The 27,901-nt window shown below is 45.6% G+C and overlaps 1 protein-coding gene across 1 annotated transcript in view; it reads left to right on the top strand.

Annotated features, from left to right (window-relative positions):
* The first annotated feature begins 4,119 nt into the window (after window positions 1–4,119).
* Window positions 4,120–27,901, top strand: part of LOC119853659 (sulfotransferase 6B1-like) — a 44,568-nt gene continuing 20,786 nt past the window's right edge. Inside the window, exons 1-4 of the mRNA XM_043511530.1 lie at window positions 4,120–4,290; window positions 10,181–10,302; window positions 17,570–17,659; window positions 18,420–18,546. Of these exons, the coding sequence (XP_043367465.1) occupies window positions 4,131–4,290; window positions 10,181–10,302; window positions 17,570–17,659; window positions 18,420–18,546 (499 nt within the window). The 5' untranslated portion in view covers window positions 4,120–4,130. The remainder of the gene's footprint in view (window positions 4,291–10,180; window positions 10,303–17,569; window positions 17,660–18,419; window positions 18,547–27,901) is intronic.

Here is a 27,901-nt window from a genome sequence, read left to right as displayed (position 1 = left end):
ATGTCTACACAGCAACTTCACACCTGCAGCTGGCCCGTGCCATTTGACTCGGGTTTGCAGGGCTGGGGCTGTTTCACTTCTGTGTGTAGATATCTGGGCTCAGGCTGGAACCAGGGCTATTGGACCAGCGAGGTCCCAGAGCTTGGGCTCCAGAACGAACCCTGGAAATCTACACAACAGAGTAGAAACAGCCCCACCGCAGCCTGAGCCATTGGTGCCAACTCTGTGGGTGCTCCAGGGCTGGAGCACTCACTGAGAAAAAATGGTGGGTGCTAAGCACCCACCGGCAACCCCTCTATCAGCTCCTCCCATCCACCGGTGAGCCCTGCGGATCAGCGTTTCCCCCTCCCTCCCTGCACCTCCCACCCACCTCAATCTTTTGCGGCATGCAAGAGATTGGAAGGGGGGGGAGCAAGGATGCAGTATGCTTGGGGGAGGGGGCAGGGCTGGGTGGGAAGAGGTGGGGCAGGGATGGAGTGGGGACAGGAAGAGGCAGGGTCTGGGTGGGGTCTTGGGGGAAGGGGTGGAGTGTGGGCAGGGCCTGGGGCGGAGCTGGGGGTCGAACACCCCTCGGCACTTTAAAAAGACAGGGTCTCTGGTCTGAGCCCTGTAAGTCCAAGTCAGCCAGCTGTGGGTTTTTCTTTGCCGTGTAGACATACCCTAATTGAATGAGGAGCTCATGCTGGAGGATGACAATAATTTCATGGCTATTGCTGAGGGTGGTGGTAATGAACATGCTGTAGATTTAAACAGGTAAGGACATGAGTTCCAAGCTTGTATTGTGGAGACTATTCTATTTGACTATATTTAGTCTTTTGAATGAGTGTCTTGACAAACCTGGAGGGACATTGGCTTACTGAACCCAAACCACTATAATTTCTTGGTCCTGGGGGAAAATAGAAGAGAAATGTTATTCCAGGTACCAAAAAAGAAAAAAATGCAAATAAAACAGTTCTGCAATCCTTACTAATGTTGAATAATACATCTGAGACAAAAAGAGAGGATATAATGAAATCCACATCCTTACCCCCTCAAGTATCACAAGCCAAAAGCGATGGGGTTCATTGAAATAAAGGTTAGTCCTCCAATCCCAGAGTCAGTCCAGCAGGAGCGTAGGGAGGTAGCAATATTCGTGTCATCACCATGCAGCTTAGTTTTTCTGATGATGGGCCTAGAATCCTAGATCAACAATCATGATTGCTGATCTGCCCTCTGTTGGTGGAATATTTAATTTGATTTGAGATCTTTACTTCATTGATTGTAGCTTTTTCCTTACGGCTTGATTTCTGTATGTGCTGGGGCTGTGAAGATATCAAATATTTGAGTATGTTTTGTGCGGTGTGCATGCTGTATTTAAATACATTAAACCTTCTTGTATCCCTGTGCACAATGTGATTCTAGTATCCTCATTGGATTGAAATATGCTGCATAACCTTTTGTGTTGTATCACATATTTGTGTTGTATCACTTAATTTTGTTGTGACAAAATGCACAACTACTAGAATGAGGACATCCATGTAAATCCAGAGATCTCTCTGCCTAGCTCTGGATTTTTCACGCTGTCTACAGATCCAGAGGAGGAAGGAAGCTGGAGACCCCTTGGGAAGAGGAAAAAAAGGCTAGTGGAGTGAGAGCCCAGGTGATTGGTTGGGAAGCAGTAGATGAAGTAGTGGGGGAGGAAGGATGAGCTGTGAGCAACCCACCAAAGAGGAAGTGATGGGAGCTGGGTGGGGGAGGCACACCATCTGCAGAGAAAGGAGAAAGAAGCGGGAAGGAGAGGAGAATCTTCAGATAGAAGAGAGTGAAAGGGGAGGGTAGGTAGTGGGCAAGAGCCTACAATAGTATATATAGAGGCGGGGGAGCAGAGAGTGACACTGGTAAGGTTTTATTTTAAAAGTTCTTGTTCTATTTTAATAGGTGTGATCTCTGGGCATTGATAGCCAGTTTCAGATCTTTGTTCTGAGGGCCATGCAGGGAATTTATCAGTCATTCTGAAAAGCTGATTGCTGTTGCAGAGAGCTGGGAAGAAGAGGAATGTGAAATGCAAACCTTGTCTATGTTAAAATTGTAAATAGACCACTAATTTACAAGACTCTAGTTACCTAAAAATAAAGTTTGAAAGTCAGTAATTAGAGCAGGGGTTCTCAACCTTTTTCTTGCTGAGGCCCCTCTCAACATGCTATAAAAACACCAGGGCCCAGTGGGGGCAGGAGGGGAACTCAGGGTTCCGGGCTGGCGGGGGGACCCTTGGGCATAGGCATAGATTTACTTCTATTTGCAGAAGTGCTGGGGCTCAGGGCACCAGGTTTCAGCTGTGGGGCTCCACAGCCCCCCCCGAAAGGGCTCACAGACCCCCAAGGGGCCTGCAGACCCCCAGTTGAGAACCACTGATCTAGAGTATATTGCAGCTTTAAAAACCCCGAGCTGCAGAAAGTCTGGAAATTCTCAGTCAAGTTACCAACTCTAAATTCATCTTTGCCTTTGTTATCATCTTTATTTATTCTCCACTTACTAATGGGCAACCCCCCACTACTTGCTAAAAAAGGATAGACAAACAACCCCAGCACTTCTCTTTCTTCCCCTGTGCATCTCATTCTCTGCATCTGAGACGACAAAAGGAAACAGCTGTTGGATTCAGGGGAAGGAGCCTTGACCTGATAGTCTGGTCAGTAATCTGCTAAAGCATGTGGTGAGAAAGTTTGCTTTGCAACTAGCTATTACCCTCTGATCCCACTGAGGGTTACCAAAAGAAACTACAGCATTTGCTCAAGAAACTCCGTGAAAAAGCACAAGAACAAATCCACACAGACACACCCCTGGAACCCTGACCTGGGGTATTCTATCTGCTATCCAAGATCCATAAACCTGGAAATCCTGGATGCCCCATCATCTCAGGCATTGGCACCCTGACAGCAGGATTGTCTGGCTATGTAGACTCCCTCCTCAGGCCCTACGTTACCAGCACTCCCAGCTATCTTCGAGACACCACTGACTTCCTGAGGAAGTCACAATCCATCGGTGATCTTCCTAAAAACACCATCCTAGCCACTATGGATATAGAAACCCTCTACACCAACATTCCACACAAAGATGGACTACGAGCCGTCAGGAACAGAATCCCCGATAATGTCACGGCTAACCTGGTGGCTGAACTTTGTGACTTTGTCCTCACCCATAACTATTTCACATATGGGGACAAAGTATACCTTCAAATCAGCAGCACTGTGATGGGTACCCGCATGGCCCCACAGTATGCCAACATTTTTATGGCTGACTTAGAACAACGCTTCCTCAGCTCTCGTCCCTAATGCCCCTACTCAACTTGTGCTACATTGATGACATCTTCATCATCTGGACCTATGGAAAAGAAGCTCTTGAGGAATTCCACCATGATTTCAACAATTTCCATCCCACCATCAACCTCAGCCTGGACCAGTCCACACAAGAGATCCACTTCCTGGACACTACGGTGCTAATACGCGATGGTCACATAACCACCACCCTATATCGGAAACCTACTGACCACTATTCCTACCTACATGCCTCTAGCTTTCATCCAGATCATACCACTCGATCCATTGTCTACAGCCAAGCGCTACGATATAACCGCATTTGCTCCAACCCCTCAGACAGAGACAAACACCTACAAGATCTCTATCATGCATTCCTACAACTACAATACCCACCTGCTGAAGTGAAGAAACAGATTGACAGAGCCAGAAGAGTACCCAGAAGTCACCTACTATAGGACAGGCCCAACAAAGAAAATAACACAACGCCACTAGCCATCACCTTCAGCCCCCAACTAAAACCTCTCCAATGCATCATCAAGGATCTACAACCTTTCCTGAAGGACGACCCATCACTCTCACAGATCTTGGGAGACAGGCCAGTCGTTGCTTACAGACAGCCCCCCAACCTGAAGCAAATACTCACCAGCAACCACACACCACACAACAGAACCACTAACCCAGGAACCTATCCTTGCAACAAAGCCCGTTGCCAACTCTGTCCACATATCTATTCAGGGGACACCATCATAGGGCCTAATCACATCAGCCACACTATCAGAGGCTCGTTCACCTGTGCATCTACCAATGTGTTATATGCCACATATATATGCAGATATAATGCTTGATGCAGCTAAAGGGAAAAAACCCGAGGAGCTACTGATCACGTACAAGGGGGTGCTATACCCTAGTGAGTTGTGTTGCGCTGAGACCTTCCAAGCACTGGACACCATGGAAGTTAGAAAAGATGATGTGTTCCTAGCTGCTTATCCTAAATGCGGTAAGTCTGGATTTTTTTGGTACAAAATTGAAAGAAAAGTGCTTAGATGTCAAATATACGTGATCATTTTCTAAGAATGCAGAAAAGCACTGAAATTAAAGTGCTACATGCAGTAGTAAATCCTCATTTGTCACAGGGAAACAGTGTGCTAGTGAGCCGGGTGTTTTCCTCTTACATAATTTCAGATGTGTGGTTAATCTAGTAGTGACAGACATGCTGCTGGCTGTAGTAAATTAAATACAAAGAACCATGCAACATTATGGAGAGCTTAAATATACAAGTGTCAGGAAATTTTAAGCTTTTGATTCCTATAGCTGCTGTAATTCTGCCTTTTGTGCCTATGTAGCATTATACCTTCATATATATGGTGAAGAGATGGGGGTCAGTCCACAGAATTCAGAGCCAGAACAGAATCTGAACTGCCCCAAAACTTTGTTAATAACACACTAATGGCAGGCTTAAAGCTGTACACCGGTATAAAGAGGCAGGGACCCCACCAGTAGTTTAGAACAGACACAGACAAGACAGTTCAGACACAGGTCATGAAGGATGGGGTTTTCAGAAGCAATCAGCGCTAGCCTAATTCTGCTCCCGTTGAAGCAATGGGTGTAAAGCAGGTGGACACTAAGCACTTTTGAAAATCTCACTGTAAGAGATGGTATGAACTTAAGATGGGAATAGGATCCTACAAGGAAAGACTTTGTTGGAGATATGTTTTGAAGAAGGCTTTGAAGGAAGAAAGGAGTTTACTTGATGCAGGAGAAAAGGAAGATTTTTCTAAGCAAACTGAAAAGGAATCTGAAAGGCTAATAGGTGATCTCCAGTCAAATTATATAGGAAATTTAACCAGAGTATCTATAAAAAAAAATTAATTATACTATTGGCCTTACAGTATGTAGGCAGGAATGAGAAAGCACTTAAATTATAACTCCATTTACTAGGGGGGAGGGATAGCTTAGTGGTTTGAGTATTGGCCTGCTAAACTCAGGGTTGTGAGTTCAATCCTTGAGGGGGCCGTTTAGGGATCTGGGGCAAAAATTGGGGATTGGTCCTGCTTTGAGCAGGGGGTTGGACTAGATGATCTCCTGAGGTCCCTTCCAACCCTGATATTCTATGATTCTAAATAAGCTATTCTTGGAGCTGAAAGTTTTTTTTCTGGCAGAGCCATAGGCTGAGCAATTGCAGAGGAACAGTTTATGGGAGATCCAGGTAAAATAAATTGAGAGATTTCCAGTTTATATATAGGCAGGGGTGAAAGTAACTTAAAGGACTTACCGGTACTCCAGAGTCCTGATAAGGGGGTGGGACTTCAACCGGAGGAGGCAGGGCCTTTAAATCCCCAGGCACTTTAAATCAGGATTTAAAGGGCTTGGGGCTAGGGCTGTGGGAGCAGCAGCTGGGAGCCAGGGCCCTTTAAATCACCCCCTGAGCTCCCAGCTGCAGAGGCAACTGAGAGCCCTGGGGCTTGGGGGTGATTTAAAGGGGGCTATTTAAAGGGCCCAGAGCTATCGCTACCACCCCAGCCCTTTAACTTGCCACCAGAGCCCCGCTGCCACTACCCCAGGGCTCTGGCAACAAGGCTCTGGGGACAATTTAAAGTGCCTGGGCTGGATTAACTTTTTGTGGGCCTGGTGCCAAATGTATTTGAGGGCCCCTCAGGGAAAGAGGAGGCCAGGGGCAAGAGCACAGCAGGGGATGGGGGGGAAGGATTGGTCCCCAGCTGGAGTGAGGCAGGGGCCAGGGCAAGATGAGCACAGTGAGGCATGGGGGGGAGAATTAGTCCCTGCTGACTGGAGCAAGGCAGGGGCTGGGGGCAAAAACACAGTGGGGTGGGAGCTAGGGTTGGTCCTTGAAGCAAGGGAAGGGCTGGGGGTAAACTGCAAGGGCAGCAGCGCTGGGAAGGGGGTAAACAGGATCCCCCCACACACACCCCTGCCCACATAGAGCGGGTACCTACCTTCTCCCTGGTTCTAGCCCATTCTCTTTGTCTCTCTCTGCACCAGGCTGAGGGTGGGGGTGCAGGGTCTGGGAGGGAGTTAGGGTGCAGGAGCAGGCTGGAGGTTGGGGTGCAGGGTCTGTCCAGGAGCTAGAATGAGGGAGGTGGCTCAGGGTTGGGGCAGGAGGTTGGGGTGTGGAGCACTTACCTGGGGCAGCTCCCATTCGGTGCAAGGGGTGCAGGTGGGTATGTGGGGTGGGGGAGGGTGCGGAGCTCCCGTTTGATGCTGATGGTGGGGGTTAAGGAGTCAGGGCATGGGGTGTGGGAGGGTGCAGGAGTCAGGGCAGAGGGCTGGGGGTGTGAGCTGGGGTCGCTCCCAGCTCCCTGCCCTGAGGGGCTCACAGCAGGGGGCTGGAGGGGGTATGCCCTGATTCCACCCCTTCCCAAGGCCCCGCCCTCACCTCTTCTCTGCTTCCTCATGCCAGCAAACAGCTGATCAGCAGCAGGGAGAGAGAGTGAGGGGGAACGCAGCACACTGGGGGAAGAGGGGGGGAGCTGGGCTGCCAGCGAAGCCTGCCCTGCAGCAGCAGGACAGAGCTCCGGGAGAAGGCAGCACCAAGCTTCTGCCCCCATAGGAGAAAGCCGGGAGCGGAGAAGAGCAGCCAGGGCCCCTTCCGAGCGTGGGCCCTTTAAATAGCCACTGGAGCCCCACTGCTGCTACCCCAGGGCTCCAGCAGTGGGGCTCTGGTGGAAATGTAAAGGGCCCGGGATTCCAACCGCTGCTGGGAGCCCCAGGTCCTTTAAATTGCCGCCTGGGGAAGCTGGTCCGCCCCGGTACGGTGCGCCGGCTCTTGCCCGTACACCGTACCGGGGCGTACTGGCTTACTTGCACCTTTATATATAGGGTTCTTATTCTGCCAAAATAACACAAATCAGGAAAATCCATGGCTACATTCTCTTAGTGTAGCTTAACAATAAACTGTAAAGAAACAGGAAAGGCATCTCTCATATCTCCAGAGCTCACTGTCCTGGTTTTCCATTAGCAACACCCTGTCTCCGCTTCTTGTGAAAATAAATCAGCCCTTTTCTTTTTTATGAGTCTGAGCTTAACTAGGTTCCTGATTGCCTTGGCTGTGGGAGACACTCCCAGCTGGGATACCAAAACCCATGATGGGATTTAACCCTCATCTTCCAACTTGCTGTCCTGCTTGGTAGAATCTTCCTCCCTCACACACCAGTAGGTTAAGGGTGCAATAGCACCACTTTTGGGGGATACATGTGTCAGGATTCCCTTCCCACCCTTCCCCCACTCCCTTCCCACTAGGGTATAGACGTGGGGACCCACATGAAAGACCCCCAAGCTTATTTCTACTAGCTTAGGTTAAAAACTCCCCAGGCACAAATTCTCCCTTGTACCTTGGGTTTAAGTAACACTACCGCCACCAAGTGATTTAACAAAGAACCAGGGAAAAGGACCACTTGGAGTTCCCCTTCCCCAGCAATCCCTCCAAGCCCGTACACCCCCTTTCCTGGGGAGGCTTGAGAATAATATCCTAACCAATTGATTACAAAATGATCAAAGACCCAAACCCCTGGGTCTTGGAACAATGGAAAAATCAGTCAGGTTCTTAAAAGAAGGATTTTATTAAAAAAAAAAGAGAAAGGTAAAAATCATCTCTGTAAAATCAGTTTGGAAAATACTTTACAGGGTATTCAGATTCAAAACACAGAAAATTCCCCTCTGGGCAAAACCTTAAAGTTACAGAAAACAGGAATAAACCTCCCTCTTAGCACAGGAAAAATTCACAAGAAAAACAAAAAATGAACTAATCCTCCTTGCCTGGTTTACCTATACTGGTTGCAATATTGGAGATGTGGATTGAGATGGGTTGGAGAAGATGGATTTCTGTCTGGCCCCTCTCAGTCCCAAGAGAGAACCTCCACACAAAACAAAGAGCACAAACAAAACCTTCCCTCCTCCCAAGATTTGAAGGTATCTTCTTTCCCCATTGGTCCTGTTGGTCAGGTGCCAACCAGGCTATCTGAGCTTCTTAACCCCTTATAGGTAAGGAGGAATTCTAGGCTATCCGTAGCTGTATGGTTATGACAACATGCCATTCAATACCCTTATCGAAACTGTTTTCAGCCCAAGGCTGATGATTTTTTCCAGAACACTTGGTAATATTTAGGTTGGTGTCTGTTTGACCCAGATCCACAAAGGAATGTAGATACACAAACTCCAGACTTAGGTACCAAAGTCCTTGTTTTAGGCACTATTCCAATTTACAAATCCCCAGTTCAGCTGCTGCCTATGCTATAGACAAACTAAATTTACTCACCACCTAAATTTTTGCTGTAAAAGTCTCCTAGACACCTATGTTTCTTTCTCTGGGCAAATACACTGATGCCTCCGGGAGGCACCCAGATGCCTACCTCACACCTAAGCCCCATCACAATCCTCAAGCCAGAGGCAGATAGGAACTTTCCCAGCTATCTCATCTGTAGGGCCTGATCCATTAGGTGTACTCAGAGGCAGCCTAATTGCACAAAATGACTTATCGGGGCGGGGGTGGGAACAGATTATGTTTTTCTAAAAGTTATGTTTTAGGAATTATTTGGGGGATGTTTATGGCCTGTGTTATACAGGAGATCAGACTAGATGATCACAATGATCCCTTCTGGCCTTGGAATCTATGAACCTTTAGCCTAATGTTTAGGATACTCACGTGGGATGTGGAAGATTCCCAGATGAATTCCTCCTCTTCCTGATGAGGAGAAGGGACTTGAACTCGGATCTCCCAGACTCATGATAGTACCCTTGCAGGGATTGTGTGATTGTTGGACAAAATCATTCCTCTCCCAGTAATACTCTTTTTTGCCACAGATAGTTATTCCTGTTCACAGCTCGTGCTCTACTCTTCCCTGCCAAACCAAAAGGAAGCATACGTGTAGTAACTGAGCTGACTGGGGCAATAGAGAAAGAGCAGGTGGCAGTTTGAGGATGTTGCAGGGAAACCTCTTAATCAGTTATCTTCACTTCTCTGTTCTTCAGTCTTGCAGCAAAGATGTCCTCCTCCTACATGAAGGAGATTCTGTGTAGCAACAGGGTCTGAGTTACTGCACTGCAATAAAAGACTCACTGCACCAAGTCTCAGAGCCCAGGTCAATTGATTCAGGCTTACAGGACTTGGGACACGGAGCTAAAAATAGGAGTGTAGACATTTGTGCTTGGGCTGGAGCCCGGGCTCTGAGACCTTCCCCCACTGTGGGGTTTCAAAGCCCAGGTGTCTACACTGACTCAGTTGACCCAGGCTGTGAGATTCAATTGACCCAGGCTATTGGTGCCATGGGTTTTTTATTGCAGTGTAGGCATATCTTACACTGTGTTCACAAGCTGTACATAGCAGAAGCAGGTTTCAGAGTAGCAGCCGTGTTAGTCAGTATTCGCAAAAAGAAAAGGAGTTCTTGTGGCACCTTAGAGACTAACAAATTTATTTGAGCATAAGCTTTCGGATGCATCCGATGAAGTGAGCTGTAGCTCACGAAAGCTTATGCTCAAATAAATTTGTTAGTCTCTAAGGTGCCACAAGTACTCCTTTTCTTATAGCAGAAGCAGCAGTCTTAAAGTGCTTACAAGGGTTGCCATTATATGCACATAGGCAATGTAAATAAAGTACAGTTGTGCAGAGGATATATAACTTAACTTATAATTGCCAAAGCACAGGATTTCATTCTCACCCCTAATGTTGCATTAAAGAGACACTCTCAATGTAAAAATCACACTTCTGTCTGAAAATTATGTACCTACAACTGTTACAAGTTATATAATGGAACACCTACAAGTTATATGGAGGACTAGTATATTGACTCTTTAGAAAGTTATGCTAGATATTTAACAGGCTACAGTTCTGAAATTCCTGCTTGGCTCCTTCTAACAGTTATTTTATGTTTCAGGAACTAATTGGGTTCTACACATTTTAAATGACTTGACATCTGCAGTTCCAAAGAATAAGGAGGAGGTACCACCAAGAGAGCATATCCAAATGCTTGAATTTGGAGTTCCAGAAAAATTTCAGGTCAGCATGGACTAATTCATGAAGCTTATTTTTAGCATCTAGTTTTTTTTAAAACGTCTGTATTTTACAGTATCTCTTATAAGTACAAAACATTTTACAGATAGGGTATACACTTCCATATCAGGTAATTTGAAGTTAATTCTCTCAATTACTTTTTGTATGTGGGAACATATTATAAAAGATTAAAACACAGTCAAACAAGTATGATTTGAAATGAAATTGACTTTTGTGTACTAAAAGAACAGAAGGTAATTTTAACTCTAATCTGGACCTCCTACTGCTGTATTAGAATTTCCAATAATTAGTGTAAATTTTGAGTGCAATATTTTAAAAATCTTTTGAGAAGAAAAGGTTAATGAAGTCATTAGCTGATTATTCCTGATTTCTATCTATCCTACTTTAAGGTGTAACTTTTCCAAAGTGAAGTCAAGCATATGCCTAAGGGCTTGGCTATACTTGCAGCTGTAGAGTGCTGGGAGTTAAACCAGCCTTTGGAGACTGCAGCAGTGAAAACGCTGCCATGTGTTTACACTATCGACTGCAATCGCAGTGGTGTGGCGACATTAGTAGCTCTTGCAATGCCACCGAGAGCAGTGCATTGTGGTAGCTATCCCAATGTGCAAGTGGCTGCAGCGTGCTTTTCAAATGGAAGGGGGAGGGGGGTGGAGTGTGACAGTTGTGTATGTCGGGGGAGAGACTGTGTTTTGGGGCAGTGTGTGTCAGCATGCTGCCTTGTAAATTCAGACAGCAGCAGACCCCCCCAACCGCCGCCTCTTTCTCACACACACACGCCTTGGCAGCAGTGGCAATCCACAGTAATGGTTTTCTTTGTGTCCCGGAGAAGATAAGCATGCTGGCTGTCAGAAACGGAGCTTTGAAAGGGGATATCCGCATGCCTGCAGCTATTACAAGGTACATACCCCACAGATTATGCTGACAGCTTGTGCCACACCCTCTCAAAGAAACTGCGGAACCACCTGATCAACATCCTCTACAGCAAACAGGGAAAGATTAAGAATGAGCTCTCAAAACTGGATACTCTCATAAAAAAACAACCTTTCAGAGTTCAAAACAATGAGAAGAGTGGTCACTTGACTTCAGGGGATTATGAGATGATTCCAGAGGCCAATCACAGTGCAGTAATGCAACACGTCTCTCAACAAGCTTTCATGCTTCTCGTGGAGGTGGATTGCCAGGAGCGCTCCAGCTGCAGAGTCCAGGCGCTCTAAGTGCCTTGCCAGTGTGGACACCCAGGGCCGTCCCTACCCATACACGAAGTACGCAGCTGCTTAGGGCACCAGCAAATCTGGGGCACTAAATTTCCTGGTGTCCTAAGCAGCTACGTGCTGCTCCAGCCCCTGCTCTGCCTCTTCCCCATGGCTTCCTCTGCTGCGCCCAGCCTCTTCCCACTCCTGCTCTGCCCCAGCCCCGCCCCCACTCCACCCCTTCCCCAAAGCCCCTGCCCCGCCCCAGCCCCAGCCCCGTCCCCACTCCCCTGAAGACTGCAAGGAGTCAGGCCTGCGCTTACCAGCGGCAATAAGTAGAGCGATCCGGTCCCAGCCTGCTCCACTTCGGCAGCTCCCAGCCGCGCTGCCGGCGAGTGCTGGGGGGCGGTTCCCCCCGGCCCACCAGGCTGGGAGCCAGGGGAGCAGAGCGGAGCAGGCTGGGGCCGGGTCACTCCACTTCCCGCCACCCCATAAGTGGGGGGTCGGGCCTGACTGCCCTGTACTCACCGGGTGGCAGGAAGTGGAGTGATCCGGCCCCAGCCTGCTCTGCTCCACCGGTGAGTGCTGGTGGCTGGTTTCTCCTGCCCCTCCCTGCGGAGGCCTGGGGCCCCACACAGGCCCTCCCCCGAGCGGGGGGCTGCGTAGGGCACCAAAATGGCTAGGGAGGGCCCTGTGGACACCTCAGAAGTTAGGACGCCTGGAGCTGATTTAATGCGCTCTAACTTGCAAGTGTAGCCAAGCCCTAAGTCTTTGCAGGATCAGGGGAATGTGCAACTCTAACAGTGTATATGGCTGTGTGTGTGTATATATATGTTATAATTGTCATGTCATGCAATATGTCATGCAAACCATGAGTAGTAACACTTGATGGACCAATACTTTTCTTTATGTAGTTTTATAAGTAATAAACAAGATTGGGAGTCAGAGTTAGATCACTAATGACAGCTCTGTGTCTGGCTTCAGGCGAGACATTTAATCTCTCCTCTTCAGTTTCCTCATTTGTAAAACAGAGATATTATTTATTTTTGTCACAGAGGTGCTGTGAGAATTAATTAATTACTGTTTGAAAATATTTAAGAACCTCAGTGAAGACATCATATGGGCTGATAGCAATGGAGCAAAACCTGAATAAAATCTGAGGCAGTGTTGCAGGACTAAGGATACGTCTATGCTGGCAGAGTTACTGCACCGGCAGTTTCAGTGCCACTTAGAGAACGTTGAAGAGAAACTGCTGTTGTGTGTTCACACTGTCAGCTGCTTGTGTAATAGTGTCTTCACACTTGTGGCACTTGCATTGGTATTTGGAGCGGTGCACTCTGGGCAGCTATCCCACAGAGCATCTCTTCTGCTACTAAGAGTTGTGGGAAGGCGGAGGGGGTCGCGGGGCATCCTGGGTCCTGTCCCAATGCCCAGTGATGTATTGCTTCGCATCCCAGCAATCCTTGTGCTTCCGTCTGCATTTGGCGCCATCTTTCAAAGGTTTGTGTACTGCGTGCCCTGCCTCTTCGGTCTGCAGGAATGGATCCCGCACTGTTGACCAATATGCTGCTCGCTCTGACTACCATGTCATGAGCAGCAGTGGAGTTATTCCTTAAACTACAAAGGCAAGAGGAGTGCGACATTGATATCACCACGTGTTGTAACTATGACACGAGATTGCTTGTGGCATTCATGGAGGTGCTGACCACAGTGGAATGCTGTTTTTGGGCTCGGGAAACAAGCACAGAGTGGTGGGATCACATCATCATGCACGTTTTGGATGATGAGCAGTGGTTGCAGAACTTTTGGTTGAGAAAAGCCACATTCTTGGGACTGTATGATGAGCTCACCCTAGCCCTGTGGTGCAAGGACACGAGAATGAGAGCTGCCCTGCTGCTGGAGAAGTGCGTGGTGATTGCACTGTGTAAATCAGCTATTCCAGACTGCTACCAATCAGTCACTAACCAGTTCGGAGTGGGAAAGTCAACAGTTGGATTCCTGTTGACAGAATGTGCAGGGCCATTAACCACATCCTACTCCGAAAGACCATGACTCTGGGCAACGTGCATAACATTGTGGATGGCTTTGCACAAATGGACTTCCCTAATTGCGGAGGGGTGACAGATGGCACGCATATTCCAATTCTGGCACAAGACCACCTAGCCACTGAGTACATTTATCGGAAGGGGTATTTCTCTATGGTTCTTCAGGTGCTTGTGGATCACTGTGGGTGTTTCACAGACGTTAACGCAGGCTGGTCCGGAAAGGTACATGACATACACACCTTTCGGAACACTGGCCTGTTCAGGAAGCTGCAAGCAGGGACTTTCTTCCCAGACCAGAAGATCACCGTAGGGGAAGTCAAAATGCCCACTGTGATCCTGGAAGACCCCGCCTACCCCTTAATGCTGTGGCCTATGAAGCCATTCATGGGACACCTGGACAGCAGCAAGGAGCGATTCAACAACAGGCTGAGCAAGTGCAGAATGACTGTTGAGTATGCTTTTGGCCATTTAAAGGCCCGCTGGCGCTGCCTCTATGGGAGGCTGTACCTGGCCGATGACAATATTCCTATGCTTATAGCTGCTTGCTGTACGCTCTATAATATTTGTGAAGGGAAGGATGAAAGCTTGACACAGGGCTGGACCGCTAAGGCTCAGCGCCTGGAGGCTGAATTTGAACAGCCAGAGACCAGGGCTATTAGAGGGGCACAGCATGGGTCCATAAGGATCAGGGATGCCTTGAGGGAGCAATTTGAAGCTGAAAGCCAGTAATATTTGTTCCTATGCTCAGGAGTGCAGTGCAGTGTAATGCTAGGAGGTGATTGTGATTGGTGCAGATGATGCACTATGAAGGTGTAAGAAAATTGCCTGTTCCTTTGTGGGGCTCTGTTTGCTTTCAATTAATGGAATAAGGATTGCTTTCACACCAAAACAATTATTTTATTAAAAAACAACTGGAGGAGAGAGACAAACAAAAAAACACATCAGCACTGTGGGGGCTGGGGGAAGGGAGGGTCCCGGGACGGTTAAAGATTTGGGTATGTCCAGGTATCATATCCAACCTTCTCCTTTGGAGTACAGTGCAGTGGGTACTGTACTTCAGTAGGGTTAAACTGCAGAGGGACGAGTGTTGAGTGCAGTGGGTACTGGGAGTCCAAAGGGCTGGACTGTGACGGGGCAGGAGTGGAATGTAGTGGATACAGACTGGAGCCAGGAGGTTGATAAGAGTGTGTTGGCGGTGTCTGGGGGGGAGTGCATGGGAAAGAGTTTTGCGACAGTGCCTGCAGGGGAGGGCGGGCGAGGAGCTGCTTGGTTTACAGTGCTAGTAGCACCTAGAGCGTGTCCGCTTGGTGCTCCATAACGTTTAATAGCCACTCCGTAGCTTTGTTTTGGAGCTCCACATTCTCCTTTCAATCCCTCTTCTCACTGTCCCTCCACTCCTTCAGTTCTTGTGTTTCGGCTGCGGAATGCATCATGATCTCATGCAGAAAGTCCTCTTTAGTTCTTCAGGACTGCTTTCTAATTCTGTGCAGCCTTTCAGCTGATGATAACAAAGAGGGAGGCTAGGCTCCCTAGGTCATATCTATGAAGCCAAAATGCAACATTTTACAGAAGCAGTGTTGTTTGCAACACACAGACCACTGATTTAAAACACAGCCACTGTTCACATACCTGTCACTAACTGGCTGACCCCAGGCAAGCTTACATGAGCCACGACCCCCAAAATGGTGAGTAACTGTAGGGGCAGAGGAAATCAGTGTTCCAGAACTGTACTGTACACTGGGCATGTGGCTCTTGGGGAGAACCAGTACTGTATGGAGGGGCCTTATAATGATTACTGTTCCCACATTTTCCACAGGCTGTGTTCATTATGGAAGATATCTTGCTGCTGAGGGTTAGAAGGGAATCAAGAGAGGGTCTTCTCCAAGACTGCAGCTTCCGCCCTGGCCCTTATGTGGCTCGCCTGTGTGCAGCAATGGTTTCCCCCCCCCCACCCCAGTGACGGCAGAGTGGCGCGGGAAAGTTACCCTTAATGGGGCAAGAAATCAAGCAGCTCTGCCAAAGAACCTGTGGCAGCAGATTGCCCAGTATCTCCATGAGATCTCTGAGGCAGATTCCCGTGAAGTGAGGGAGTCGATCAACACCCTGTTCCGCCGCTCAGACTAGGCATGTGGTGGTATACTCATCATACAGATGCAAACCTGCTTTCTGCAACCCTTCTGCCCCCAACAATTCACTTCAGTGATTCCCAGAATCAAATCCACTTACCGGGGCCTCCTCTCCTGTTTGCACTTTGCCAGATCCGACAGCTGTGATTGGCTAGCTTCCTCTGGGGTAGAGAAGAGCTCCGGGCTGCATGCATCTCCGACCTCCGAGTTGTCCTCTGCCTCTGGGTCCCCCTCCCCCTTCACATCCTCATCCAAGATTTCCTCCTCCTGGCTCAGTCCACTCTCGATTGGCACACGAGCCACCAAAGTATCCACAGTGGTCTTCATAGTGGAGGTGGGGTTGCCACCGCATATCGCATCCAGCTCTTTGTAGAACTGGCAGCTCATGGGCGCAGCACCGAAGTGTCAGTTTGCCCCCTGCGCCTTGTGGTAGGCGTTCCACAGCTCCTTCACTTTGACCCTACATTGTAGTGTGTCCCCGTCATGGCCTTTTCTGTCATGCATCATGAAATCTGCCTGTAGGTATCGTAATTCCTACGGCTGGAGCACAGTTGGGACTGGGCAGCCTCCTCTCCCAAATGCCGATAATGTCCAGCAGCTCAGCATTGCTCCAAGCAGGAGATCGCCTGGTGCGTGCGATTGGCCACCGGGAGGTGTCCCACAATGCCATGGAGAGATGTGCTGAGACCACTGCAGGCGTCACTGAGCAAACAGGAAGGGGACTTTCAGAATTCCAAGGAATTTACGGGTGGAGATGATGGTTGGTCACCTGAGGGCAGGGCAGTAGAGTTCAAACTGATGACCAGAGAGGTGAGGAAAGGCATTGTGGGACACCTCCCAGTGGCCAATCGCAGCACCTCAAATCGTGGTTTAAAGACTTCAAGGAGCAGAGAATCCTCCCATGCCCCATGCTACAGAGGAAGGCGAAAAACCTCCAGGGCCTCTTCCAATTTGCCCTGGAGGAAAATTCCTTCCCGACCCCAAATATGGCAATCAGCTAAACCCTGAGCATATGGGCAAGATTCACCAGCCAGATACTACAGAAAATTCTTTCCTGGGTAACTCAGATCCCATCCATCTAATATCCCATCTCAGGGGATTAGGCCTATTTACCCTGAATATGTAAAGATCAATTAATTACCAAAATCACATTATCCCATCATACCATCTCCTCCATAAACTTATCGAGTAGACTCTTAAAGCCAGATAGATCTTTTGCCCCCACTGCTTCCCTTGGAAGGCTATTCCAAAACTTCACTCCTCTGATGGTTAGAAACCTTCGTCTGATTTCAAGTCTAAACTTCCTGGTGGCCAGTTTATACCCATTTGTTCTTGTGTCCACACTGGTGCTGAGCTGAAATAATTCCTCTCCCTCTCCTGTATTTATCCCTCTGATATATTTATAGAGATCAATCATATCTCCCCTCAACCTTCTTTTAGTTAGGCTAAACAAGCCAAGCTCCTTAAGTCTCCTTTCATAAGACAAGTTTTCCATTCCTCGGATCATCCTAGTAGCCCTTCTCTGTACCTGCTCCAGTTTGAATTCATCCTTTTTAAACATGGGAGACCAGAACTGCACACAGTATTCTAGGTGAGGTCTCACCAGTGCCTTGTATAATGGTACTAAAACCTCCTTATTCCTACTGGAAATGATACATGCATACAAATAGGATGAATATATTCAGTAGATCATAATCTTTGCAGAGATATGTTACATGGCCTATCTAGCATAAAACATATTCTAGTTATGTCATATTTAACTTTCAGAAGCATATTTCCATAAAACATTATGGGGTGCAATGTCACATACACATATTGTAAATTGTCAACATATTCAAGGTAGATATGTTGTGATTCCTTTTTTTCATATATACTTTTTGTTTTGATTTAGAAAATGAAAAGTTTTTCTTCGCCACGTGTTTTTACCACACATCTCCATTATGATAATATTCCCAAGGCTGTTTTGGGGACTAATGCAAAGGTAAGTGAGCATTTTAATAATATTTGATATTATCCACTTTCCAAGCAACTTCCAGTTTTCCTCTGTCAAAAGTTCTCTACAGGATTGCCTGGAAAACAGGAATTCAGTTTCACAAAAAAAATTCAAGGTTATAGCATTTGGTTTTGTTCGGCATTGGGATATAACCAAGAATGTTGGCATTTTTTTTTGTGAAAAAACAGATTGAGGAGAGCAAGGACTTGAACCTGGGTTTCTGATGTTCCAGGTTAATACCGTAACTGTTGGGACTTTGGCTATTCTGGGATGTGTGTGTGTATGCCTCCCTCTCCCTCCCATTTTAATCAGAAATCAATACGTTTCTGGGAAAACTTTTGGCCAGTCAGTATTTTCTGGTGAAAAAACATTTCACTGAAAAATTCCTGAACAACTCTAGTTCTCTACTTGGCTTTTTCAGATCCCACAATCTGACATCTTTCCCTATAACAGTGGAATTCAGTTTTTACTGATTGTTGTTTGTAATTCACACGAGGTCAAATCTTAGATCCCAGCCATGCAAGGTGAGCTGTATAGGATAGCCCTTATTGCTCCATGGAACCCCCATGAAGACATAGGGGCTCTAAGCAGGTGTAAGGTCTCTCCACACAAATCAATTTGCAGGATTGGGGCCTCACTTTCCAAATTTCAGTTCCTGTAAGATTGGATATGTTTTTAATGCAGGACCCTTGAGATCAAAGTTTACTTTAAAATACCAAAGACTCATGAGTCTTTGCTGTTTTAAAAGGTACTGGTGCTATTTAGAAATCCAAAAGATGCAGTTGTATCCTATTACCACTTCTACAACAAATGTCCTGAGCTTCCAAATGTCAGCTCCTGGGATGAGTTCTTTCAGAAGTTCATGAGTGGAGAAGGTACAGTTATTCGATCTTTGCTATGTTTCTCAGTGGCGTTTATAAACACTCTAGTACAGTGTTCTCAACTCTTCTTTGATCTGCAGTCCAAAAAGGGAATCTGTGATCATCATGTTAAAATTAATCCCAAATGGATTCAAACTAATGATCTAGGTTGGGGAGGGCAAGAGAGCTGGTGCTAAGAAGTCAAAGGTGCTTCACTCTTCTTCAACCGTGAGCAATGCTCAGCACTTGTGGAGATATTCAAATGGTCAGGATGGTGCAGTATACAGGGATTCCACTTCATCCCCAGCACACAAAGGGTAAACTCCAGCTTTCCTTCTCCTTCTGGAAGGCATTATCCTTCTTGTGATTTCACATCTTAACAACTAGATTTATGAGTGAACTTCTCCCCCTTTGTTATCAGCTACTCTTTTCTCTTGCTTTCATTTGCATCTCAGAGCAGGGGTACACATTTTAGAGCAATTCAAAATAAAGGTTTGGGGTAACATTTTTAAAAGTGCCATAGTGACTTGGGAGCCTAACCCTCATTGACTTTCAGTGAGACTTAAGCACCTAAAGCCATATTTTTAAAGGCATATAAGTGCCTAAAGATGCAGATAGATGCCTAGCGAGATTTCAAAAAGCACCTAGGTACCTAATTCCCATAGACTTCAAGCACTTTAGAAAATTCCACCAGGCACCTATCTGCCCGTTATATCTAAATCACTTTTGAAAATGGGATTCAGGTTTTCTAAGTCTCTTAGGCACTTTTGAAAATTTTGCCCTTTATTTATAATTGAGCAGAGGTTTGACCTACAACTGAAATAGATAAATCCCTTTCTGTAAACTGAAGAACTCAGTATTAGTCTCACTATCATCTATTGACAAATAGCACTATTATGCTGGAAAGAACAGTGTTCCAAAGAGAGTTCACGCTGTCAAAGCAATGGGAGCAGACATGAGTCGCAGATTTCCTGTCATGTCAAGGAGCTTCAAAGCCATCGGGCTCAAACAGACTCAAGGAAAATGACAGTGAGAGCAACCCTGCATTTCAAGTGAAGTTCTCTTGTAAAGGGGAAAAAGAGACTGTAAAAATGGCATAGTGGATTTTGTGCACATCTCTTTATTACTTCCAGATCAGAAGTGCTAGGCTTACAAATAAACAATGTCTTATGTAACTGCCAGCTCCTCAAATTACATCTGGGATTTGTGAATCAAGTTGGGCTCTTTCCTTCTTCAACACCGCTGCCAGTGATAAGGGCTCGGCAAGCCAAACTACACTCTTAGTAAGATCTGTACAACCCCATTGGCCTGTCATGCAATTTAGCAAGCTATTTTGATGATGATGATGATGTACAAAATGGAATAGATTCCAGCTTGTATGCTCCTAACTGTGCTGATTTGGCAGAGTGTAATGCTTTTCACTCCTTTTAAGATGCATTTTATTTCCTAAAGTAAGCAGAGAGGGCACTGTATATACTCAGGGAAACAGACTTGTTTAGTAAGAAGGTGCCTTGTTTTACATACTCATTTTGTAGAGTACAGTATTTTAACAAAATATCAAGCCAACCCCTCTGTCATACTAGCTGCTCTGACACTGAGGTGCATTTCAGGGATTTTGAGAAATTGCTGACAGTATAATACAGTGTCTATGTACAATATAAGCAAAGTCTCTTTATTTCACCCCTTTTTTTGTGCAGTTCTGTCAGGAAAGAGACCATAAATCAGATGGATCTGGCCAGCTGAGAAATCCCGATGTAGGAGAGCTTTCCATGGACGCAAAGCTGGCATTCTTGATTCTTGTACTATTCTGCTGCTATAAATGGCACAGGGGTGGTGTCAAGAGACTAATCTGAATGAATAGGTGAATAGTGGGTGAATAGTTCCTTAGGGACTTTGCCACTTACCATAGGTTAGAGTAGCCTCTAGGCTGCTTGAAGTTACTGTGGAGCCAGGTCTGAGCTGGACAGAGAATCAGGAAACCATAACCATAAACTGCCTTACAGCCCCTGAAGCAAATGGAGGAAATTTAATATAGCAAAGAGTCTGTGCCATAGTCTAGTAAACAATTATTGGAAAATAAAGTATACTGGTAGAAACTAATTGTTTATATTTTGTAAGGGCCTATCCCTGCAAGCACTTACACTCACATTAATAATCCCACTAAAGTAAAGAAATTATTCATATGGCGAGTGTATACAGGACCTTAAATCTGTGTTGTTGGGGTTATTTTTTTTAACTTTGCCATTTCATAAGTGCAATGTTAGCCAGGTTATGTGATAGATTGAATATACACACATGACTGTGTTACTGATTACTACAAAATGTATTCAAGAATTAATTTGTTGTAAACAGATTTTTTTTTTAAAACTTGTCATATAGAAACAGTATAGCTTGATTATGAAAAAATAGTGGGAAGAAGAAAGTGAAAAGTCAAGTCTGGAGTGAATGACTTCCAAAATAACATCTATCCATCCCCCCCCCCAAAAAAAAAGAAAAAGAAAAAGAAAAAAAAAGAACTAAGAATAGAGTACTGAAGGATTAGACGATCTAAGCTCTCCTGGACTCTATGTTGAAGTTAGCCTGTAAATTTCATCTTGGGGCAAATACACTTTAAATTATCTTCTGTTTTTGACCTTTCTGCCTTAACTTCATTTTAGTCTGCTGGAGCTCATATTTTGACCATGCTCTTGCCTGAACAAACACATGGATGAAGAGAATATCATGATCATCACTTATGAAGAAATGAAAGAGGTAAATATGTATAGAAATTTAAAAATGGAAAAGACTTATTAGGTCTTGTACTCAGTTCTGATACAGAATTGCTCCCTTCAGTATATTCTCAAGCATCTTGTCCCATCCAGTTTTCATTTTGTTCCAGGCAAAACCTTTTTTGTGCAGAGATGATGTTGGAGCCTGTTTTCCCACTGGCTACTAGCCCTTCTATCTGCAGCCCAACTCCCTCCTCAAGCACGAAAGCCTTGATCCTGCAACATTAAGCACGTGCATGAGAGTGGTCCCGTTGACTTCAGTGAGACTGTTCTCATGCTTAAAATTAAGGATGTCCATGTTAGCAGTTTGAGCACCTTAAACTGTAAATTCTCTGGGTTAGGTAATGCCAGTGCTTATATAGAACAATACTAACTGATGCGGCTAGATAAATATTATCAGTAGTAATTAATACTAAAATAAAGAGATCCATGCAGAAGATTGAGAGCATTCACTTAACACATTGCCATTTGGGAAGGGAGGCACGTTCCAAAATCTTATCAAAAGTAACCACCATTCCTGCAACCTGAATTTTCACACAAAAAACAACCAAACCCGAGACACAGTAAATAAGGCTACTGGTCCAAATACTGCCCATCTGTGACTTATTTAGACTTAGAATCTCCTGTGCATAGTGGCACATGAAGCAACCCACTTTTCCTACTGCTGCCTGTCCAGAACAAGATGTTTGACTCAATTGTAAATTGTCTCCATGAAGGCAACAACTTTTGCAATTGTCTTGCGATAGGTCATTTTTTATCCTTCATGCCTTCTCTTCCCTCCAGGTGGAATCCAATAGAATGCTATGACTACACTGTGCCGCTAAAAGCCGTGCAGCGTAGCTGCTGTTTGTCGTGAGGAGAGAGTTCCCCTGCCGACAAAAAAAATTCCACCCACAGTGAGCAGCAGCAGCTTTGTCGGTAGATTCACACTGGCACTTTTCATTGGTAAAACTTTTGTCGTTTGGGGTGGCAGTGTTTTGTCATTCAGGGGTGTTAGAAAAAAGTTTTGCCAACGAAGTTCCAGTTTAGACACAGCTAAGATATACCTTGTGCTTCTGCCTTACGGTAGCCTGATGACATGGCCAAACCACCATAGTCATCTCTGTCTAACTGAGTCCACAGTCTGTTGACTCGTGCCACGCAACACTCACATTGGAGAGATCGTGTAACCAATGAGTTTCCAAAATTCTTCTCAAACAAAGCTAATGAAATGCATTCATCTTTCTGTTTGGGTACTTCCAACATCTGCCACATTTCTGGCACATTCAGTAGTGTCGGAAGGATAATAGCATTGTACAATCTCATTTCAGTGTGTAGATGTATATTCTTACTTTTCCAGGTTTGACAAATGAGAAAATTATCCACTTGCTTAGCCAAAATCTTTCCTTCACTTCTTTAGTAAGCTAGCCATTATAAGACATTGTACTTACAAGATAAACAGTCATCAACTCTTTTGTATTTTTCTCCATCAATTGTACATCTGCCATTGTTGACTGTATTCTCTCCTATCTACATAATCTTGGACTTCTGCATACAGATACCAAGTCCCACTTGAGGCCGCATCTGCTTTTATTCTCATAACAAATTTTTTCATTCCATCCATGTTGGTATCCGGTCTGATTGTCATCTGTTAAATCTAGGTAAATTCTCCATCTTATCTCTTGCCCAAAGAACATCAGTATCCTCAGCAAAAACCATCACTCTTCTCATCACGAAAAGGAAGTGCAGAAGAAAAGTGGGGATAGTACGCAGCCTTGCATTACGCCAATAATAATCTTAAACCATTTCATTTCTTTGCTAATTTGATAAAAACTTTGTAGGCCAAGTCTGCAGATGGCACCAGGACAGACAGTAATCTATTCTGGAATGTCTCAGGATCTTCCAAAGGGCTTCTCTGTGGACACTATCAAATCCTTTCATAAAATCAATGCAATTTAAAACTGTCTTCTGCTGGTCTTCTAAACCTTTCTCAATGAGTCTTCTCAAGGTGAAAAATCTGATCTGAACATAACTTCTTATTGAAATCTAGCCTGTTCATCCCTGAATACTTTCTCAACAACCATTTCATCCTATTCCAAATGATAACGCAAAACACTTTTTCAGGTACAGATAGGAGTGTCACTCTTCTCCAGTTATCACAAATAAACTGGTTCCACTTTTCAGGGATTATACAGATAATACCTCTTCGCCAATCTTTAGGACAGATCTCCTTTTCCCAAACCATTCTGTACAACCTTCACATGTAATTCAAATCACTTTCTTTTCAGCTTTTAACATTTCAGCATCTATTTTATTATAGCCTGGTGCTCAGTTGGATTATGGCCTCAGTTATTTCTTCAAAGATGATTACTTCTAGTGATATAGGTAAATCCACTATTTCTTCACACTTGTCAGTGTACGTTCGTGGTTCTGGCTGGCTGAGCACAAATTAGGAATGTTCCATCCACCAGGCTCCTTGTCATTCCTCTGTGGTTTAAAATCCTACCATCTCATGTCTTCACAATGCCACAGTGGTTTGAGAATTGTGATGTCAGTCATTTAGATACTAGAAAAAGTTTTGTAGAATCCCCTCTCTTGTACATCTCCTTAGCTTTTCTTGCTTTGTTTTTCAGCCATTCTCTCTTTTCTTTTCCAACTGATATTTTAACATTTTTGTCTTTGACCACCTATTTTTGCTGTAGAATAACTCTTCTGCTACTGTCTCGTTCCTGTTGAATTCTCTTCTTCAATTCTTTCCTCTCTCCAACAAGTCCATGTATTTGTTTGGAGCCATTTTGCTTTCTTAAACCTTCCCATTCCCACTGTAACCCTGGCTGCGTCCACATGCACGTCTTTGAAAAGCTGCCATTGTTCTTCTGTCATCAGTGTATGTAACTCTTCAAATCCGTTTTAGAGTAGCAGCCGTGTTAGTCTGTATTCGCAAAAAGAAAAGGAGTACTGGTGGCACCTTAGAGACTAACAAATTTATTAGAGCATAAGCTTTCGTGAGCTACAGCTCACTTCATCGGATGCATTTGGTGGAAAAAACAGAGGAGAGATTTATATACACACACACAGAGAACTTGAAACAATGGGTTTATCATACACACTGTAAGGAGAGTGATCACTTAAGATAAGCCATCACCAGCAGCAGGGGGGGGAAAAGGAGGAAAACCTTTCATGGTGACAAGCAAGGTAGGCTAATTCCAGCAGTTAACAAGAATATCAGAGGAACAGTGGGGGGTGGGGTGGGAGGGAGAAATACCATGGGGAAATAGTTTTACTTTGTGTAATGACTCATCCATTCCCAGTCTCTATTCAAGCCTAAGTTAATTGTATCCAGTTTGCAAATTAATTCCAATTCAGCAGTCTCTCGTTGGAGTCTGTTTTTGAAGCTTTTTTGTTGAAGTATAGCCACTCTAAGATCTGTGATCGAGTGACCAGAGAGATTGAAGTGTTCTCCAACTGGTTTTTGAATGTTATAATTCTTGACGTCTGATTTGTGTCCATTCATTCTTTTACGTAGAGACTGTCCAGTTTGGCCAATGTACATGGCAGAGGGGCATTGCTGGCACATGATGGCATATATCACATTGGTAGATGCGCAGGTGAACGAGCCTCTGATAGTGTGGCTGATGTGATTAGGCCCTATGATGGTATCCCCTGAATAGATATGTGGACAGAGTTGGCAATGGGCTTTGTTGCAAGGATAGGTTCCTGGGTTAGTGGTTCTGTTGTGTGGTGTGTGGTTGCTGGTGAGTATTTGCTTCAGATTGGGGGGCTGTCTGTAAGCAAGGACTGGTCTGTCTCCCAAGATCTGTGAGAGTGATGGCTCGTCCTTCAGGATGGGTTGTAGATCCTTGATGATGCGTTGGAGAGGTTTTAGTTGGGGGCTGAAGGTGATGGCTAGTGGCGTTCTGTTGTTTTCTTTGTTGGGCCTGTCCTGTAGTAGGTGACTTCTGGGTACTCTTCTGGCTCTGTCAATCTGTTTCTTCACTTCAGCAGGTGGGTATTGTAGTTGTAGGAATGCATGATAGAGATCTTGTAGGTGTTTGTCTCTGTCTGAGGGGTTGGAGCAAATGCGGTTATATCGTAGCGCTTGGCTGTAGACAATGGATCGAGTGGTACGATCTGGATGAAAGCTAGAGGCATGTAGGTAGGAATAGCGGTCAGTAGGTTTCCGATATAGGGTGGTGGTTATGTGACCATCGCTTATTAGCACCGTAGTGTCCAGGAAGTGGATCTCTTGTGTGGACTGGTCCAGGCTGAGGTTGATGGTGGGATGGAAATTGTTGAAATCATGGTGGAATTCCTCAAGAGCTTCTTTTCCATGGGTCCAAATGATGAAGATGTCATCAATGTAGCGCAAGTAGAGTAGGGGCATTAGGGGACGAGAGCTGAGGAAGTGTTGTTCTAAGTCAGCCATAAAAATGTTGGCATACTGTGGGGCCATGCGGATACCTATCGCAGTGCCGCTGATTTGAAGATATACATTGTCCCCAAATGTGAAATAGTTATGGGTCAGGACAAAGTCACAAAGTTCAGCCACCAGGTTAGCCGTGACAGTATCGGGGATACTGTTCCTGACGGCTTGTAGTCCATCTTTGTGTGGAATGTTGGTGTAGAGGGCTTCTACATCCATAGTGGCTAGGATGGTGTTTTTAGGAAGATCACCAATGGACTGTAGTTTCCTCAGGAAATCGGTGGTGTCTCGAAGATAGCTGGGAGTGCTGGTAACGAAGGGCCTGAGGAGGGAGTCTACATAGCCAGACAATCCTGCTGTCAGGGTGCCAATGCCTGAGATGATGGGGCGTCCAGGATTTCCAGGTTTATGGATCTTGGGTAGCAGATAGAATACCCCAGGTCGGGGCTCCAGGGGTGTGTCTGTGCGGATTTGTTCTTGTGCTTTTTCAGGGAGTTTCTTGAGCAAATGCTGTAGTTTCTTTTGGTAACTCTCAGTGGAATCAGAGGGTAATGGCTTGTAGAAAGTGGTGTTGGAGAGCTGCCTAGTAGCCTCTTGTTCATACTCCGACCTATTCATGATGACGACAGCACCTCCTTTGTCAGCCTTTTTGATTATGATGTCAGAGTTGTTTCTGAGGCTGTGGATGGCACTGTGTTCTGCATGGCTGAGGTTATGGGGTAAGCGATGCTGCTTTTCCACAATTTCAGCTCGTGCACGTCGGCGGAAGCAGTCTATGTAGAAATCCAGGCTGCTGTTTTGACCTTCAGGAGGAGTCCACCCAGAATCCTTCTTTTTGTAGTGTCGGCAGGAAGGTCTCTGTGGGTTAATATGTTGGTCAGAGGTGTGTTGGAAATATTCCTTGAGTCTGAGACATCGAAAATAGGATTCTAGGTCACCACAGAACTGTATCATGTTCGTGGGGGTGGAGGGGCAAAAGGAGAGGCCCCGAGATAGGACAGATTCTTCTGCTGGGCTAAGAGTATAGTTGGATAGATTAACAATATTGCTGGGTGGGTTACGGGAACCATTGTTGTGGCCCCTTGTGGCACATAGTAGTTTAGATAGCTTAGTGTCCTTTTTCTTTTGTAGAGAAGCAAAGTGTGTTTTGTAAATGGCTTGTCTAGTTTTTGTAAAGTCCAGCCACGAGGAAGGTTGGTTCTTTATGAGAGTATGAGAGTATCTTAGAACAACGCTTTCTCAGCTCTCGTCCCCTAATGCCCCTACTCTACTTGCGCTACATTGATGACATCTTCATCATCTGGACCCATGGAAAAGAAGCTCTTGAGGAATTCCACCATGATTTCAACAATTTCCATCCCACCATCAACCTCAGCCTGGACCAGTCCACACAAGAGATCCACTTCCTGGACACTACGGTGCTAATAAGCGATGGTCACATAACCACCACCCTATATCGGAAACCTACTGACCGCTATTCCTACCTACATGCCTCTAGCTTTCATCCAGATCGTACCACTCGATCCATTGTCTACAGCCAAGCGCTACGATATAACCGCATTTGCTCCAACCCCTCAGACAGAGACAAACACCTACAAGATCTCTATCATGCATTCCTACAACTACAATACCCACCTGCTGAAGTGAAGAAACAGATTGACAGAGCCAGAAGAGTACCCAGAAGTCACCTACTACAGGACAGGCCCAACAAAGAAAACAACAGAACGCCACTAGCCATCACCTTCAGCCCCCAACTAAAACCTCTCCAACGCATCATCAAGGATCTACAACCCATCCTGAAGGACGAGCCATCACTCTCACAGATCTTGGGAGACAGACCAGTCCTTGCTTACAGACAGCCCCCCAATCTGAAGCAAATACTCACCAGCAACCACACACCACACAACAGAACCACTAACCCAGGAACCTATCCTTGCAACAAAGCCCATTGCCAACTCTGTCCACATATCTATTCAGGGGATACCATCATAGGGCCTAATCACATCAGCCACACTATCAGAGGCTCGTTCACCTGCGCATCTACCAATGTGATATATGCCATCATGTGCCAGCAATGCCCCTCTGCCATGTACATTGGCCAAACTGGACAGTCTCTACGTAAAAGAATGAATGGACACAAATCAGACGTCAAGAATTATAACATTCAAAAACCAGTTGGAGAACACTTCAATCTCTCTGG

Source organism: Dermochelys coriacea, chromosome 3 (genome assembly GCF_009764565.3).
Source record: "Dermochelys coriacea isolate rDerCor1 chromosome 3, rDerCor1.pri.v4, whole genome shotgun sequence".
Classification (NCBI taxonomy): Eukaryota; Metazoa; Chordata; order Testudines; family Dermochelyidae; genus Dermochelys; species Dermochelys coriacea.
Note: the sequence above shows the minus strand (reverse complement) of the source record. Positions and strands in the feature narration are given on the sequence as shown.